Below are 19,000 nucleotides of genomic sequence, written 5' to 3'. Positions count from 1 at the left end.
CACCGCCATGGCTTCTACACTAGGTCTGCACCGCCGTGGCTTCTACACTAGGTCTGCACTGCCGTGGCTTCTACACTAGATCTGCACCGCCGTGGCTTCTACACTAGGTCTGCACCGCCATGGCTTCTGTCCTAGGTCTGCACTGCCATGGCTTCTGTCCTAGGTCTGCACTGCCGTGGCTTCTACACTAGGTCTGCACTGCCGTGGCTTCTACACTAGGTCTGCACCGCCGTGGCTTCTGTCCTAGGTCTGCACCGCCCTGGCTTCTGTCCTAGGTCTGCACCGCCCTGGCTTCTACACTAGATCTGCACCGCCGTGGCTTCTACACTAGGTCTGCACCGCCATGGCTTCTGTCCTAGGTCTGCACTGCCGTGGCTTCTACACTAGGTCTGCACCGCCGTGGCTTCTACACTAGGTCTGCACTGCCGTGGCTTCTACACTAGGTCTGCACCGCCGTGGCTTCTGTCCTAGGTCTGCACTGCTGTGGCTTCTGTCCTAGGTCTGCACTGCCGTGGCTTCTGTCCTAGGTCTGCACAGCCGTGGCTTCTGTCCTAGGTCTGCACTGCCGTGGCTTCTGTCCTAGGTCTGCACTGCCGTGGCTTCTACACTAGGTCTGCACCGCCGTGGCTTCTGTCCTAGGTCTGCACTGCCGTGGCTTCTGTCCTAGGTCTGCACCGCTGTGGCTTCTGTCCTAGGTCTGCACCGCCGTGGCTTCTGTCCTAGGTCTGCACTGCCGTGGCTTCTGTCCTAGGTCTGCACAGCCGTGGCTTCTGTCCTAGGTCTGCACTGCCGTGGCTTCTACACTAGGTCTGCACTGCCGTGGCTTCTGTCCTAGGTCTGCACCGCCGTGGCTTCTGTCCTAGGTTTGCACTGCCGTGGCTTCTGTCCTAGGTCTGCACTGCCGTGGCTTCTACACTAGGTCTGCACCGCCATGGCTTCTGTCCTAGGTTTGCACCGCCGTGGCTTCTGTCCTAGGTCTGCACCGCCGTGGCTTCTGTCCTAGTTCTGCACTGCCGTGGCTTCTACACTAGGTCTGCACTGCTGTATGATGCTCTGGTGACAAAGCAGCCAAGTGGGCTGTCTGCTTGTCTCACTCAGTCCTTCTAGGGTTTTGTTTTGCTTTGTGTGTATGTGTGTGGTGTGTAAATACATGTCCGTGTGTGAGCACAGATGACATTACATACGTAGAGCAGTGCATGGGCTGTCAGATGACGACAGGACAACCTTCTTGCCATCTACCCTGTCTAAGGCAAGCTCTCCTGTCCACTCAGCGTTGGCCATAGACGGCTTGTGAGCTTCCGAGGAGTCTCTGGTCTCAACCTCCCAATGCCGAGGCTCACTAGCCTTGTAGGAGGTGCCACCTCCTCATCCTCTCTATGGCTCTAAGGATAGACCCCGCCCCTCACGCCTGTGCTCATCTACTGAGCCGCTTGCCTTGCCCCAGCTCTGCTTTCTAAGGACCAATGGCGGATCAAATACAGCAAACAGCCGAGCGTCACCAGCCCAGCTAGCAAAGGCCCTGACCGCCAAGGCCCAAGTGAGGCGTCTCCTGTCTGTCTCCCTCCACATGCTTGTCAGAAAGCAAATGTGTGGTTGTGTCAGCACTTACTTCACACTCAAGCGTGTATTCTAAGTCCTCAGTGTCTTCTGAGGTCTCTCCGCTGTGCTGGGGTGGGTAGGAGACACATGAACCACTGACAACTGCAGCTACCACAAGGATGCCTGACCTAAGGCAACCCGGCAATTCTGCCTTCCACTGGACTCTGTCCTATCTAGGCCTCCTGAGACTCTGCAGAGGCCTGAAGTACCTTCCACTGCACAGTCTACATGCACCCAGGGGGCCTTCGTGTACCAGATCCCCGCCTCGACTTCCCAAGTGTGTACCACAGAACCCAGAGCTTCGTGCATGCCAGGCAAGCACTCTACTAACTGAGCTGCCTCCCTACCCCCAACTATAAGAAATATTTTAACAGGAACATAAAACTAGGAAAAAAGAAGCTGGGCGAAGTGGTACATGCCTCTGCTCCTAGCTATGCAGGAGACTGAGGCAGATGGATCAAGTATTCAGCCAGCCTGGTCTACACAGCAAAACCGTATCTCAAAATTAATTACTAAATGCACCAAACATGGTGGTTTATATTCATAGCTCCAACACTCGAAGGCAAAATTGAAAATGTCACTGTGGGGTGAAACCAACCTGGGCTACACAGTAAGACTCTGGTGCAAAACACAACTAACAATGCTAGTGAGGTGGCTCAGTGGAAAAAGGCACTTGTCCCCAAGACTGACAACCTAGGCTCCTTCCCCAGGACCCAAATGGTAGAAGGACAGAATCAACTCCCACGAAGTTGCCCTGTGACCTCTGTTCAAACATACAATAAATACAAAAATAAATGTATTTAAAAAAAAAAAAAACACGATTACAGGCTGTATCTACTGCATCGTGCATGGACTGGTTTGAAGAATGAAGGCCATTTTAGTTTAAACCTTGAGATCTACAGAGACCGCCTCTCCCACTGTGACATCCGGAGCCCCGGCTAGCTGAGTTTAATTCTTCCCATCCTCCCCTTCTTCTCTAAACACCTCACTCCGCATCAAAGAGGAAAGGTGACTAGGACATGGCCCTCGTCTTCAAAGAGCTCAGAGAGACTGGTAGGTGGGGAGCAGCCACAGAAGCAGCGGATGGTACCATGGAAATGCCAGCGCAGAGAACACAGGCCGTGGAAACGGAGGATGGGTTACGAACTGCCGGAAAAATTAGAGGAGACAGCTCTCAAGAGATGACTTTAAAAAGATTTATTTTAAGGTGTGTGTGTGTGTGTGTGTGTGTGTGAGAGAGAGAGAGAGAGAGAGAGAGAGAGAGAGAGAGAGAGAGAGAGAGAGAGACACGATCCATCTCTTCCATGCCTGAAGGGGTTTTGATTCAGCTCTAAGAGGATAAAATGAGAGGACAAGAGAGCAGGTTGAGGACAGTGGAACTGCACGGAGGGGCCTGTGTGACTGAAGAGCTCACTGGCTCAGGAGTCTGGACTGCCAAGGGGACAACAACCAAGGTAGATGCTAGAAAACAAAATAGAGCCAGAAAGGCTACGGACTTTGGCCTTTAGCTTTGGGAGAGATGCCAAAATTAATTTTATTTTGTTTGTTTGTTTGTTTGTTTGTTTGTTTTCCGGAGCTGGGGACCGAACCCAGGGCCTTCGCGATTCCTAGGTAAGCGCTCTACCACTGAGCTAAATCCCCAGCCCCCTTATTTTGTTTTTAAACAGGGTCACACACTATAGCCTGTGTTAGAACTTAGAAAGTATAGACCAGGTTGGCCTTGAATTCTAGAAATCATCCTGCCTCAGCCTTCCATATTTGAGGACCTCAGGCATGCATGGGCACACCTGGCTCAAAGTTTAGACTTTGGTGGGCTGGTTTTGTTTTTGAGACAGCATCTCTCTCTGTAGTCCTAGCTGGCCTCAAACTCAGAGCTCCGCCTGCCTCTTCATCTGCGTTGCTAAGATTATGTTGCAGGCCACCAGGCCCAGCTCAAATTAGTTTTCAGGAGGGGCGCTTGGCTGAGGGTACAGCTTTGCTGTAGAACCGGCTTTGCAAGAGTGACACCCAGGGTCCCAACCCCATCCCCAGCACTGGAAAGAAAAAGGTTTGAGGATAACAACTGTGGCCTTGGAGCTCAAGTGGGGAGACTGGGCCTCTCTTCCTTCCTCCATCCCTGCAGCCAGAACTCAGGACAACAGTACACTAGAGTCCATTGTATCCAGAGTCAGAGCAAAGACTCTTAACTGCACAGGCAGGGCACAGTGAGTCTCACCTGACCCCTCAAAGGCACTTTCCAGCCTAGGATCCTCATTTCAAATCTCAGAGACAAAGCATCATTTAGACCATGAACCCCAGCTCTGCCACTCCTTCCCTGAGTAACACTGTCCCCTCCAAGCCTCCAGCTCTTCTATAAAATGGGGGTGATAAGAGAGAGATCCTGGGGGAATGCAGTGGCTGTTAAGTGTGCATGCACAATGTCAGGTAGTGTGCAGCCCAGCGTCCACGGGGTTGAGCGGAGCCCCACCCAACTGTGTCTGCCCTGAATCTTTGAATGGGACTTTACTTGGAATAGGGTCTTTACAGGTAGACATAATCAAGTGGAGATGACCTTCTGTTGACTGGACAGGACTGTCCCTAATGCCTGGCATCCTTTTAAAGAGAGAAATTCAGGTAGACTGAGACACAGGGGAATGCCATGTGAGGAGCTGACGTGGTGCATCTAGAAGACAGGAGAGCCACAGGCTGCCAAGACCAGACCTTTTCCTAGAACCTCAGCACAGGGCTCGCCGATGGCCCAGAGTGTGGTGTTTGCTAAGGAGTGTCACAGCAAACAGTTCTGGATGCCCAGGACCCGCCTACGCCAGAAGCACAGACGGGAGCCCTGGGCCAGGGGTCCTCCCCTGCCCCTACTTCCACTCTGTAGCACAGGTTCATGGTCTGCTGACGCTCGACCATAAAATGACTTTGTTGCTGCTTCACAACTGTAGTCCTGCCGCCTGTGAGCTGTAATGTAAGTATGTGATATGCAGGGCAGGAGTGACCCTGTGAAAGGGCTGGGGATCCACAGGCTGAGAACCACCGCTCTGGAGCAAACTGGCTAGTCTGACTAGTTCCAAAATGGCTAGCTCTAGGTTCAGAGAGAGCACGTCTCAATATATAAGGCACATGGAGATTGAAGAAGACATCAAAACAGGATGACAGCAACTGAGGAGAGCATCCGACGTCAGCCTTAGGCTTCTACACACATGTGCACACAACACTCATGCACCTCCACACTTGTGAACACACACACAGACATACATGCACACACCACACACAAACAGACAGAGGAGAGCCGTGAGACGGTTCAGTGTCTGTACAGGGCACTTGTCACTGGGCCTGGTGCTGAGCTTAATCCCCGAGTCCTACGTGGTGGGTGGAGAGAACCCACTCCCAAAGTTGTCCCCTGCCCTCCACCAGTGTACCAGGGCGTGCGCGTGTGCACACACACACACACACACACACACTAAGGAAACAAATAAATAAATGGAGTGAGTCAAAAACTTGATATGCAACCTCAGACCTGAGCCAGGCTGACCTTGAACTCAGTTAACTGCCAGCCTCTGCCTCCCCCCCCCCCCCCCCCCCCCCGTGCAAGGACTAAAATGAGCACAACCACACTCCAGCCCAAGTGCATGCTTGGTTGTTTTTGTTTCTCAAGACAGGGTTTCTCTGTGCAGCTCTAGCTATCCTGGAACTCACTCTGTAGACCAGGCTGGCCTCAAACTTACCGAGATCTGCCTGCTTCTGCCTCACAAGTACTGGGTTTTAAAGGTGTGCGCCACCACCATTTGGCCTCATCCAAAAAATTTTTTTTTTCTTTTTTTCGGAGCTGGGGACTGAACCCAGGGCCTTGTGCTTGCTAGGCAAGCGCTCTACCACTGAGCTAAATCCCCAACCCCCTCATCCAAAATTTTTAATCTAAATAAAAGGACCTCAGATGCTGGGGCGATGTCTCAAAAGCTCTTGCAGAAGAATCTGAATTCAGTTCCCAGAACCCATGTCAAGTAGCTCACAACAACAGCTTTAACTCCATAACACCTTCTGGACTCTGCAGATGTGTGCACAGGTGTACATATCCACACACACACACACACACACACACACACACACACACACACACACACACACACACGACCTCAGGGCATGCCTTTTGTGCATGCCCTGACTTTATAACTGTAAGACAATTTCTCCTATCCCAGACCACCGGTATGTGGTGATCTGTTTTGGAAAACTAATACAAAATAACTACTCAGTAAAAGTAAATGTCACCTGCTCTAATTATTAGGATTAGCTGAGTAACACTTATGGCACATGCTTGACACTGTGAGCTTGGCCGTAGGAGCTCAGAATCCGACACTAGAAAAAAGGGCAACAGAGAGCTGTGATAAACAGTACTTTAAACCCTGGCCTCCGGGACAGAGACAGCTCAGCAGTTAGGAGCACTGGCTGACCCAGGTTTGATTCCCAGCACGCACATGGCTGCCAACCACCTGGAACTCCTGTTGGGGGATTCGATGCCCCTTTCTTCTGACCTCTACAGATACCAGGCGTGCCCGTGGTACACAGACACACAGGTAGGCAAAACATGATCTATACACATAAAAATAATAAAAAAAATAAAAAGACCACAGTCTCATAACCTGGCCCCCAGTTTTTTCAGCATCTCTGTGTCCACTCGTGAGTACCTTCCTGAAAACTCATGAAGTAAACACCTGCAGCTGCCACACGAGCTTAAGCCCCGAAAGGCTTTCCAGAGAACGAAGCCACGGTGAACGTGACCTCTCCTTTTCTAGTGTGGCTAAGACCAAGACTACTTATCTGTGCAGAACCCTCAGGAAGACCTGGAGAAACACACCACGTCCTCATTCCACACTTGCTAAGTGAGGGCACTGCCCAGCCTGGGCCTCACCCACTCCCTCCCCTCCTTGCTCCCTCACCACATTCAGATGTGGCGCCCACACTGTGCCAGGCAGGTAAGATCCTCCTGAAGCCCCCACACCAAGAAGCAGGGAGTTCACCAAAAACTACAGTTGTGAAGCGCAACCAAGGAACTGGGGGACAGAACAGCCACTCACAGGGCCCCTGACCATGCCCTGGGGACTGCGCAAATGGTCAAGGCAGGCTACTCTCGGCAGATGAGACCAGTGTGCCCAGTAACTAGAAGGATGGTAGGCAGTGTGTGAGGAAGGTCTGCTAAATCATGGCTCTCAGTCTCTCTGGCTGGGTTTTGTTGTGGTTCTTGGTTCTAGTTTTGGTTTTCAAGACAGGGTTTCTCTTCCTAAGAGTGCTAGCTGTCTAGGAACTCCCCAGGCTGGCCTCAAACTCACAGAGGTCCCTCTGCCTCCCAAGTGCTGGGAGTAAAGGCACTCGCCAGCCCCCTCCCTCCCCTTTGCTGTTTAATATCGGTCACTAACTCTCAACTACCTTCTCAGTGAGTCACCTCTGAGAGGGAGAGTGAGCCCTGAGGGTGTGTCATGACCCACAGTGACTACACAGGTGTGAGGCAGAGGCCACACAACGCCATATAGCTCTCTTCTGCTCAGTTCACACCAGGTAGAAAGACCTCGATGGGACCAAACGGTCGAGCGTGTGGTGGTGAGAACCAGTAGAGGCTGCATGCAGATCACTATCCGGGCAGACCCTTCCCGCATCTAGTCACCATTATTCTGGTGTAGCTTTTAACTGTCTTGGTCCAAAAATCAGGCAAGAAACCTAGCCTCTTTCTTCTGATGACATTCATTGCAAGTCTTAAAACAGTGGTTGTCAATGTAAATATTAGATGGATCTTTTAGAGGGGATAGGGACAAGTAGCCTGGAAAAATCTAAAGCCATAGTTAACCCCAAACCAGGTCAATCAATCTCCTGTCTCAAAAGACCAGCCGGCAGCTAAGACTTCTGCTTCCTCAACAGTTTAGAGAAGGAAGGAGAAAGCAGAGAAGGTAAGGCAGTGGCCCCCACATTCGCAAGGCTGACCAGCAGACGGCTGGGTGCTCCAGGACATCCCTGAGCTCCCCGAGCCCTGATACTCTCCGGCTGTCTTGTTTGCCTGTTTATTGCTTTACAGCTCTACACTGCTGAGCTGTGCTGACCTCTGCTCATGACTGTCCTTTGGTCACATGGAAACCAGAAGCAGTGGCCCCAGCCCTGCCCAACTCAGGGACACCAGACACTCCCAAGCCCCTGCCCCACCCAGATCCATATCAAAGTGACTTGTCATCCCACAAGGCACCACAAACCTCCCAGCCCCCAGCACCCCCACCCCAACCCCTGCCACCTTATTGAGTCAGGGTCTGGTTGTATAACACAGACTGGCCCAAACTTGTGATCCTCAGCCTCTCAAAGGATGAGCTCATAGGCGTGCATATGCAGACCCCACATCGTTCCCGGAAAAAGTGTGTATATGTGTGTGTGTGTGTGTATCATGGACACACGTGCACATGCACATGCACACATGAACACACTAAAAATTAAGCCCAAGGCCTTAAGTATACAAAGCATGGCTTCCACTGCAGGCCATAGCCCTAGTCACTGAAAAAGGAGTCATCCACATTGAAGTGGCGGACAGAAAACAACTTCCAGGAGACTCTAAGGAATTTGAAAGAATTATTTGTTCTACACCAGCCAAATCCTGCTTAAGAGCAGTTGAGATTTGCCGTCCCTTCTAGGCTGTAGGAGCATCCCTCCCTTCTGCCCGAGTGACCGTCCTCCTCAACTCTTCCCCACAGTCATCGAGGAGCTGCAGCTAGTGTCAGTGTGGACAAGAGGACCACACGGCCAACATCTTTACCTCTGTGTCTGTGTTCTCCCCTCCACCATCCTTGCTGGAGCTGCTGGGCTTGGCTGTGCCTTTGGCAAGCTTGGGGGGCTCCTGCTGGGGGAAGACGGAGTTAGGGTTAGTGGAGGCCAAGAGAAAGGACAGGCCTTGCCTGAACCCCTTGTTCTGGTAGACAAGCACTGTACCACTGAGCTGTACCCCCAATCCCTCCTAGGTCTTTGTTTTAACTGTGCACCACCCAACCGAATCAATCAAAACCTACTGTATCATCTGGGCACGGTGGCACATGCCTTTCTCCCAGCCACTTGGGAGGCAAAGGCAGGCAGTTTGAGCCCAGGCTGGTCTACAGAGTGATTTATTGAACAACAAGGGCTATACAAAGAAATCCTATCTCAAAAAAACCAAAAATAAGTAAAAACTCTACTGTACCAGCCCTGGGACACGCAATGAGATTTGGGTCCTCCAGGGAGCTTAGGCTCACAATTAGGCATGACAGTTCTCTTTCATCTGTCCCCTCACTGTGTCATCCTCATGGATGGCTCAGGCTTAGGAAGCCTCAATCAGGAAAGAGCTGAGGTGAGATCGCATCAGGGGACAAGCTGGTCAGTCCAGCTTCTGGGCACCTTGGTCGGAAGTGCCCAAGGCTTTGTCACTAGAGCAGAGCAGAAACCACCTCTGTCCCCTCAGGATCATCCGAGACTCGGGGCATTTATTTAGGCGACATAAGCTGCATTCAACCAAGAAGGTGCTGTCGCATGTAACAGGATGCTAACAGTCCAGAGTCTCACCCAAAAAATGTTCAGAGCGCCTCAGGCAACAAGCCTGGGACAGAGATGGAGGTGAAGTCCTGAACTGTTAACAAATTGTGAGCACCAATCGAAAGGTTCCCTTGGGAACCTGGCAATTGGCTCAGAGCCCTGGCTTGTCCAGCATCTCTTCCCATGCTCTGGGCCAAAACAAAAGCAACCACACAGGGACTGGATGGGGAGAATTCGAAAGAGACTTGAGGATGTAGTTCTGACTGCAAGTGCAACACCAGTCAGTGCTGTGGCATGGGCTACAGGTCTTGGGACCTTCCAGCCGGGTGACAGACCTGTGAGCGGTGCTGGCTTGATGGTACCAAGCTGGAGTTTGGTTTAGTTGTGAGCACGTGCCTGTGGAAGGGGCGATATGAAATTCTAGCGTTTCTTAAAGGGAAATGCAGCCCGCTCTAGCAGTGTAAAAGCTCAGCCTGAGATACAACAGCTGCAGGAACTGCGGTGTTGACAATAGGAGGGAGGAACAGGAGAAGGGAGGGGAGTCAGAAGAAGCCTAACCAGCAGAGGAAGGGCTGCCGTGTGCAGCAAAGACGCAACTCAGAGGCACGAGAGAAATGGGCTGACGGACGTCCACAGAGGACAGACGGTGGCCAGCGAGGATGGGTTTTCTCGGTGTAGGTGCATGGGAAGCAGACTGCCCAGTGAGGTTGAAAGCTCCCAGGCCTGAGCATTTGAGCAGTGGCTGGATGACCTCCCCTAAGGCGTGCTACAAAAGGATTCAAGCCTTAGAGGGGAGCTGGATTGGAGGACCTTGGAAATCACTTCCAGCTCCGAGAGTCTGCAATTCAACAGCAGCCAAGCCCCTTCAGTAAGAAGTGTTAAATCAAATGATTGTGACTATGGGGCGAACCGATCTCAGGGAGAAGAGTTCTGTGTGGGCTGGAGCAGGGGGGGAGGCTTTCTGGGGGTGGAGAGGGAAAAACATTCCCGGATGAGGAGTAGCTGAGAGCTCTGCCTAGGGAGGAAGGGGCTCTCTGGGCTGAGCGTTCTCCCACTGCACTGACCGGGCTGGCCACACGACTCCTGTCAATTGCTCTGAGCAAGTGGTGGAGAGAGAAAAAAATGCAGCCAGGACCCAGCACCAAAGTGACTGACAGCACACAGCAGACATGGGCCCTCCAACAAAGCTGACCCACCACCATTCAAGGCTTGTCTCCCTACTTGATCATAAGCTGCCTAAGCCTCTTGTACCCCTCCACCCACCTTATGGCGCTGAGCACGATGCCTGAGACACATCTCTCAGGGAATGTGCCTGAGAGACTCAGCTGCCTTGGTGTGTGGGTGTGAGTGGGTGTAGGGGAACAGGGCCCACAAGCCTTGCTCCCTGTCTTCTGAAGAACAGGTGAAGCACACACACTGTGGCCCGGCCCAGCTGTCGCATGACAGGAGGCATTGGGCTTTCCAGCCAGCACTGTTCTGAGATCAACTCTTATGTTCCGGTGAGGAGGTAATGAGCCTCTCTCTGCCTCGTTTTCCTCACCTATTAAACAAAAGCCAACCGTAGGATCCACTTCCCTTAGCCCAGTGTCTGGCACAGAAAATCCGAATGTCGATTAAGACTGCTACTATAAACAACAAAGTGGGAGGGAGCAGGGGTACTTCATGCAGGAAAATTAAAAAAAAAAAAAAAAAAGACCTAAATCCAATCTCAGAAGGGAAAGCTGCTCGTCTCACCAAAGATAGACTCGGCACCAACTTACTAAGCACCTACTGTGTGTAAGGGACATACCAAGCCTGCACACAGTTGTTAATACCTCAGGAAGGGCAAGATGTGTCATTCCCATGCAAGCCTGAATGCAGTCTGTAAAGTGGGCCCAAGTGAAGGCCCAGGAAAGGCTTGGCCGAGGAAGCATGGAGGACAGATATCGAGGAGAAAAGGGACAGGTGACGGATGAGCAATAAGGAGCCTCCACCCACCTGTCTTTGTGCCTCCATCCTGGTACACCTCAGTCACACTGTCATCTCTCTCCCCCTCAGAACCCGAAGGAGGCCAAATGCAGCCCAAAATCCAGTGCAGGAGATCAGCTCTCATAAAGGGCTCCACGGCTGCTTCCCCACACCGCAATCCTCCCAGTGCCCCTTCTCAAGCAAACCACTCACAGCCCGAGGAAGCCTAAGAATGTCCCCTCTAATTCTCAGTCACCCGCTAGGCAAAGGCTTTCTACAGATGGGACAGGATCTGGTCCACAGACTAGAAACAGATGCCTAAGGAGATCCCTTCTCCTTCCCTGAACTCCGCAGGCCTCAGTTCCCAGCTTAGCTAACTTAAGTGCGCAGTCCCTACAGCTGGCTGGCGCCCACTGCCGAGCCCACTCCCCACGGACAAGACCTGGGGAGGGCACACAACTATACCCGGCTCATCACCCACCACCCGTCCTATGCACTGACTCTCAGACGGAGAAGTTCCGGTGACAGCCCATAACCAGAGCCACCTGGCAAACACGATAAGGAGTTTGATCGATAAGGTTAGAGATGGTGGCCCACCATTGATCAGGGGAGAAATGAATGCAAACCACCTCTGGGGTCCTCAGGAGAGTGGACTACAATACCAGGCCAGAGCTAGCTCAACACAACTAGTATTCCAGCCTCCCCAGTTACAGTCTGCATCTTGGAAGAACCACACATCTCAGCAACAGCAGCAAACAAAGGGTAGAGAAAGGCAGGGAACAGGTGAGGGTGGTTTGGAGGTAAAAGACGGTAAAAGAAGGCAAACATCAAGAAATGGCCTAGGCGGCGGGAGTGTAGCTCAATGGTACTACACATGCTTAGCATGGGCAAGACCCTGGGTTTGATCTCTAGCACTACAAATAATACAAAAATGTCCCGTGTAAGGACGTTTACAACCAAGTGTGCATGTTCAGGATGGCTGGACTGCAGGACGAGAAGCAACTAAACAGAACAGGGCCGATTTCTGCTTTAATATGTCCCAAGAAAGGAAGAAACCCTGTCCTGGTGCACAATAGAAAATGCAAAGGTTATCCTAAGGAATGCTGGGAGGAGCCTCCTCAGATTAGGAACCGCGTCCTGTCTGGGGTGAACACAGAAGCCAGCTGATGCCAGTTAGGCTCTTGCACAGAAGAGCCCTCCAAGTCGGGAGACCTGAGATTGCAGCTGGGCCCTCAGCAGGATGTGTGACCTTGGACAAGTCCCTTCCCCTGACACGGCCTCAGTCTCCTCATCTGTACCACTAGGATAATACACTGCATGTGCTCAAAATCTCCCTTCCAGCGCCGACGTTCTGGGGTTCCATCAACAGAAGGAAGGGCTCGGTCCTGGCTTACAAGTTTGTGTGTAAAGGAAGACTCGAGGGAGGGGCCTAGGCCAGATTTGGGCGGAGGAGAGAAAAAGCAGAGCGGTTCTAGGTCAGGGGCTGGTCGTGGAGGGAGAAGGGACTGTACAGAACTGTGGAGAGGCCGTCTTTAAGCTGGTGGGGAAAAGAGGGAAGGGGCTGCACAGGGCGGGGGTGGGGGGAGTACTGGAGGGAGACGCGGTCTTAGAGGAGGACTGTCCCAAACCCGTGGGGGATCAGGGACAGAGAAAGGCGGGGAGAAAAAGCAAGGGAGTGAGCTGGGAGTGGAGCAGATCTTGAGGGGGCCGGGGGTAGGAGCAAAGAGGAAGGGAAGAGGGATAGGTGGGGGGAAATCTGTCCGGGCAAAGACAGAGAGCTGTCCCAGCTGCTGCACGGGCTGGGGGCGCTGCCAGCCGCGCGGCCCTGGGGCTGGCCGCGGGAGTGCTGCGGGGGGCCGGACCAGAGGGTCAGTCTGAGGCTGTCCCGGGCCTGCCTCGGGCCCCTCCCAGAGCTGCGCGCAGGCCCGGCGGCGGAGGCACTAGGGGAAAGGCCACGCTCACCTTATCCTTCTTCAGTTTATAGGGCATCTCGGCCGGTCCACACCCGGCCCGGCTCCTGCGGCCCCGCTCCGGCTCCGGCTCTGCTCGGCCGCACTCGGCCCGCTCGGCGTCTCTTCGCCACCGCCTGCGCGCTGCGCCCGGGCCGAGCGGTGGCTGCGCTTCCAATTGGCCCGAACTCTTACAAACCTGCCTGACAACCAGGCGCCGCCTCCTCGGATTGGTCATTGGAGCCAAGCAGCTTCCCTTTTTTCTCATTGGAAAGAACGAGTACAAACCGCCAGGGTTCGGCTCCTAGAATTGGCTGGAGTGGAAGGTCCCGCCCTAGAAAGGGTCGGGCTTCGTGGAGGGGGCGGGGCCATGGGGAAACCGGAGCTGGGCTGGCAGAGCTGCACTCCGGCGTCGCCTTATGCGTCGTCCTCTGCTATTCTTCAGTCCTTTGAGCTCTGCTCCTTCCCTCCAGAAGTGGCTCTCACGTTTTCCCCTACTCTTCTACCTGCCCTGCTCCGTTCGGACTGGAGGAAAGAGGCCCTAACACGAAAGGGCACCTTTCTTCACAGGAATTTAAAGTAGCTCAAATTGAACATGTGAAATTGATAGAGAAGACTCCCAAGGGTCCTCCCGGGCATTCATCAAGTCTGTCCTAGATCACCGTTGTAGAGGAGCAGAGGGGGAAGCCTATCAGCGGTGGAACCGGACTGAAATAAAAATAAGAAACCTTGGTTTGCTGCAGCTTCAAGACGTGGATTCCTGTAGCTATTGCAAGGGTGCTGGGGTCAGTAAACCAGTTGCGTTTTGAGCCACTGAGATGAAGTAGAAAAGCAGCCTCATCGTTCCGTGTCCCAGAAAACCTATCCCTACCTGTGCTGCCGCACCCAAGCCAGTGTTCTAGTGGATAAGACTGGGTTCTTGCCCTCAGGTAGTTCCCACTCTAATGAGGTTCACAGACTCGTATTAAGAGATGATTAAAATACAATCACATAAATTACACAAACCTCAGAGTGACATGGAGGAATATATTTTAGTTATCCCAGTAGCCAACAGACTACATTAAAAAACTGGAGGAGGTCCATCAAAAATAAGCCGGTGAGCTGGGTGTGGTGGTTTGCCACTGTAATCCCAGCCCTGGGAAGGTAGAGGCAGGATGATCAGGAGCTACAGACCAGCCTTAGCTAGAGCCAGTTACAGACCTGTTTGGACTACAGTGAGAACCTCTTAGAACAAAACAAAACAGAAAACAAAGACAAACCCACCTGGCCACCACCACCAACAACAAAACCAACTCTCAGAACTAAAAAGTAACAAGTAAGCCTGTGGCTGTTTGTTCCACAGGTAAGAGGCCTTGGATTCCCCCCAGCAGCACAAATAACTAAACAATTAAATAGCCAATGATCCTTACACAAAGAGCAGTAGCCATGAGGATGGAAAAGATGGGGCTGGGCTCTTCCAAAAGACCTGAATTCAGTTCCCAGCACCCACATGAGCCAGTTCACAATTGCCTGTAACTCCAGACCCAAGGGATCTGATACACATATACATACATACATACATACATACATACATACATACATACATACACATAATTTTAAAACTTCAACAACAGAATGGGAAAGAAAAAACAAGACTCGGTGTTTATGAGTACTTGCTGTTCTTCTAGACCCACATAAGCTGGTTTACAACCCCCTGTAACTCCAGCTGTGGGGTGGGGGGGTGGGGGGGAGGTGTTGCGGGGAGTGGGAAGATGGCCGTGGGGGGTGGGGAAGGTGGCAGTGGTGGTGTCTGTGGCGCCTTCCTCTGGCCTCCACGAGCACCTACACACAGGTGCTATACACAGGCTCAGACACATACATGCACATAAATGATTTTTAAAACGGAAGGAAGAAGACGATGGACTTGGGAAACATGTACAGTCAACAGGATTGGGTGAGTCACTGGATTCGGGGAGACAGTGTAAGAGAAAGGATGAGTTTGAGGGTGACTCGTAAGTGATGAAAGACGGTTAGAGGGAACTGGTGTCACAATGGCCGAGGTAGTAAAGATTGGCCAGAGGCAGGTAGAGTATGCTAAGCACCAAATATAACACCTTGATTTTGCAATTAGGAGGTGTCCAGTGATGTTTGCCAGGGAAGTTTCAGACAAGTAGGAGCCTATAGTGTCTTCGAGAGTGAGTATGGGGTAAGGACAGCAAGCATAGGATCCTGGCTCGCAGACAGAAATAGCTTTTAGCTTTATGACTAACAATGGGTTGAAGGCAACACACAGTGGGCTGTGTTTCTACCATTATTTGCAAGGGGAACAGCCTGGAAGGAAAGGGGTTTATTTGCTGGTGGATATTCGTATGCGTATGCGTGTAACTGAGGCAGTTGTCCTCAGATGGAGCTGAGCAACAGATGTCCTTGCCCACTCCCAAAGCCTCAAGATGCACTCTAGTCCTGAGGTGTAAACTTGCTTCTGACTGTGTACACTCTTTCGACCTGCAGTTCTTGGTTCCTCTAGGAAGCAAGGGACAGATATATATGTGTGTGTGTGTGTGTGTGTGTGTGTGTGTGTATGTATATATATATATGTATATTTGTATATATGTATATATGTATATGTGTATATGTGTATATGTGTATATGTGTATATGTGTATATGTGTATATGTGTATATGTGTATATGTATATATGTATATATGTATATATACATAGAGAGAGAGAGACAGAGACAGAGAGAGAGACAGAGAGAGAGACAGAGAGTTAGGATGCAAGTGGGATTTTTTTTTCCTACATGAATCAAAGCCCCCAGGGCCTACAGGTCTTGCTATGTACCTCAGACTGTTCTTTTTTTTTTTTTCTTTTTTTCAGAGCTGGAGACCGAACCCAGGGCCTTGCACTTGCTAGGCAAGCGCTCTACCACTCTGAGCTAAATCCCCAACCCACCTCAGGCTGTTCTTGAACTTGAAATTCTCTTTCCTGGGCCTCTAAAATGCTGGGATTACAGTACCACCATGGGCAGTCCTATTGGCATGCAATAGGACTTACTTTTGCAATGTAAAAAACGAGGGACTGGGATTGGAGCTCAGTGCTTGCCAAGCATGTGTAAGACCCTGGGTTAAATCCCCAGTAAATATGTGTATGTAAGCACCAATTTAGCCAGGCATGATGGTGGGCATCTATAATTCTCAAACTCAAGAGGCCAAGGTGGGATTGCCACGAGTTCAAGGCCATCCAGGGATACACAGCAAAACCCTGTCTCAAAAAAAAAAAAAAACAAAAAAAACCCAACAACAAAAAACCAAAAAACAAGAGAAACCTAAGCATGGTAGAGCACTTACAATTCCAGCACTTGAGAGTTGGAAGCAGACAGATGGATCAGGAGTCTAGAGCCAATCTTGGCTCTACAGTGAGTTTAAGAGCAGCCCCCTCAAGAAACTGAGAAGGAAGAAAGGCTGGCCTGTGAAAATATGATGGCCACCTTCATCCTCGACACCTGCTGCAAGAGCATGAGAGCCTGAGCTACTGAGCAAGGCCATCTCTAGCGGCCAAGTAAGCCCTGGGTGTGGTGCCACTCAGCCACAATTCCCGCACTGAGGGCAGAGACAAAGGATTCCTCAGGTTTGTGGGGCCCACCAGTCTAGCCAAATCAGTTAACTCTAGGTTATAGTGAGAAACACTCTCTCAAAAAAAATAATGTGAGGAGTTGGGGATTTAGCTCAGTGGTAGAGCGCTTGCCTAGCAAGCGCAAGGCCCTGGGTTCGGTCCCCAGCTCCGGAAAAAAGAAAAGGAAAAAAAAAATAATAATGTGGACAGCAATTTCAAAAGAAACCTTTGGGGTTTTAGTTTGGTTTTTTGAGACAGGGTTTCTCTGTGTAACAAGCCCTGCCTGCCCTGGACTCCATTTGTAGACTGGGCTGGCCTCAAACTCAGAGATCTGCCTGCTTCTGCCTTTTGAGTGCTTCGATAAAAGACTTGTGCCACCATGACTGAAGAAAATTGTATTTTCTAACAGTTTCCTCCCAGATTAAAGCATTCTATCCTGCAGGAAGCTTATTAAGCAGGAAGGCAAGCAACTCAAAAGAGCTTCAGGAAGTCCCTCAAACCAACTAGATTCACGCAAGGGGCCCCTTCCTGTGAGAGTAAGCATAAAAGCTGAGAAATCCCTCTTAGAGAAGTGAAGCCAGGCTGCAAAGAAGACTTCTAGACCAGAGCAGCTGCCTGGAAGAGGTTTATAGACCAGCAGAGGCACCTGGAAAGGTTACTGATTAACTGTTGAGCAGCCTGAAGGCTGTGCAGTGTGTCCAGGTTCCCAGCTCTGTGAGCTGTCACCATGCTGGGGTGGGCTTTGGTGATGCAGCTGTCTTTGAGTCATTTCTGCTCCTGAGTAACCCCTCCCCCACATTCCTATTTATGTTTTGGCTTGTCATGGGATCTCCATCTGGGGTGGGAAAACTTGACTTGACTCTCCTCCCCAAGAAAAGTTTTGTCACATACGTGCATTAAGTACCATTACACATGTGCATACACATGAACACATGCACGTACAAAAAGAAGAAAAAACCCATGACAAAAAGAGAGAATGGACAATTCCGTAGACCAAGTTCTCACATATCCTAGGCTGGCTCCAAACTCACCATGGAGCTGTTGTCGCTACCTACTTTGGTGCTAGGAAGACAGGAGTCTGTAAAACCAACCACACTTGATTTTATAAAGTGCTGGAGATCAAACCCAGGGCAACGCCCATGCCAGACAAGCACTCTACCAACTGAATTACATCTCCAGGCCACTTTCAGGTTTATGACCTAAGGTATCTCCAGGAGCTATAATCAGAAATCTAAACATTTTCTCACCTTCTAGGAATAAAGATACCCTAATATATGTAGTCAATACTCAACTTTCTGATATTAAGGTCCAGAGTTTTCCAGAATGTATACTATACAAAATTGAAGATTATCTCAAGAAGTTCAACTGTAAAGGAGACAGCCTGAAGTAACTGGAAGAAAATACAAGGTCCAGAAAAGGGGAATAGCCGCAATATTAAATGTATTTGACAAAAACTCTGTAGCTGTTAATTAGAAAGGTGACCAATGGGGGCTGGAGAGATGGCTCAGCTGTTAAAGAGCACTAACTTCTCTACCAGCAGACCTGGGTTCAATTCCCAGCACCCATCCGTCACTCACAATTGTCTGTAACTCCAGTTTCAGGGGATCTGACACCCTCACACAGACATACGTGCAGGCAAAACAGCAATGCACGCACAATAAAATAAATCATTAAAAAAAAGTGACCTATCGCTGAATATAATGGAGCAGTAAAGACAAAGACGAAATCTAAGAAACAGTAAGGCTCAGTTCCCATCACGGAAGCCTTCAACCCTTTCCTTTCCTGTAGCATTCTCCTATAGCTCTCCGAGGATTATTAGGGTAGAGCAACGGGTTTGAGAGAATAGGTAAACTGTTCAATCCTAAAGTTTGGTCAGAGTAGAAGAACAGACAGAGAACATGAAGGACCCAAGGCACTGGAACATGGGCTTTAAGTAGGGTGTGTTGGAAGAGGTGTGGTAACACCAAGCTACCGGGCTACATGAATCACAGACATTAATTCAGTCACCAGCCACTACATAAGCCACTACAAAAGGCATAAGCATGTCTGGGGCAGTTTTATCCTACCACTCCCTCCTACAACGTTCCTGGTAACCTTCGTTGAGCGGGACAAATTAAGATTTCGTAGGAAAATGGACTCCTTCCACTTTTCACTATTACTCTTGATCAGTTAAACATTGAGTTCATGCTATGGGACATGGTGACTGAGAGGACGCTACTTGCCCTACCGAATTGTAAAGGTAAAAGCTCCTACACTCAGAGTCAAAGGGCGCGTGCGTCGACGACAACGGAGGTGGCCATCGAACCAGCCCCCGCACAGTACGTCTTCTTAGCGACCCGACTCGGCTTCCGACACCCCGCCCATTTTCCCACCGGAAGCGGAAACGCCTCTCGTGC

At 50.8% G+C, this 19,000-nt stretch overlaps 1 protein-coding gene across 5 annotated transcripts in view; it reads right to left on the bottom strand.

Annotated features, from left to right (window-relative positions):
• The window catches only part of Ppp2r5d (protein phosphatase 2, regulatory subunit B', delta), a 30,035-nt gene extending 11,052 nt beyond the window's left edge, over positions 1-18,983 (bottom strand). The window contains exons 1-3 of one of the 5 annotated variants that reach the window (XM_063267359.1): positions 18,858-18,983; positions 13,027-13,721; positions 8,372-8,452 (exon numbers count right to left, since the gene is read on the bottom strand). In XM_063267359.1, the coding sequence (XP_063123429.1) occupies positions 8,372-8,452; positions 13,027-13,281 (336 nt within the window). In that variant the 5' untranslated portion in view covers positions 13,282-13,721; positions 18,858-18,983. Of the gene's footprint in view, positions 1-8,371; positions 8,456-13,026; positions 13,722-18,831 lie in introns of those variants that run through there. The other 4 variants (XM_017596731.3, XM_001062510.8, XM_006244570.5 and 1 more) reach the window with 4 other exon arrangements.
• Positions 18,984-19,000: the final 17 nt, after the last annotated feature.

This window comes from Rattus norvegicus, chromosome 9, assembly GCF_036323735.1.
Source record: "Rattus norvegicus strain BN/NHsdMcwi chromosome 9, GRCr8, whole genome shotgun sequence".
NCBI lineage: Eukaryota > Metazoa > Chordata > Mammalia > Rodentia > Muridae > Rattus > Rattus norvegicus.
This window is presented reverse-complemented; position numbering and strand designations above follow the sequence as displayed.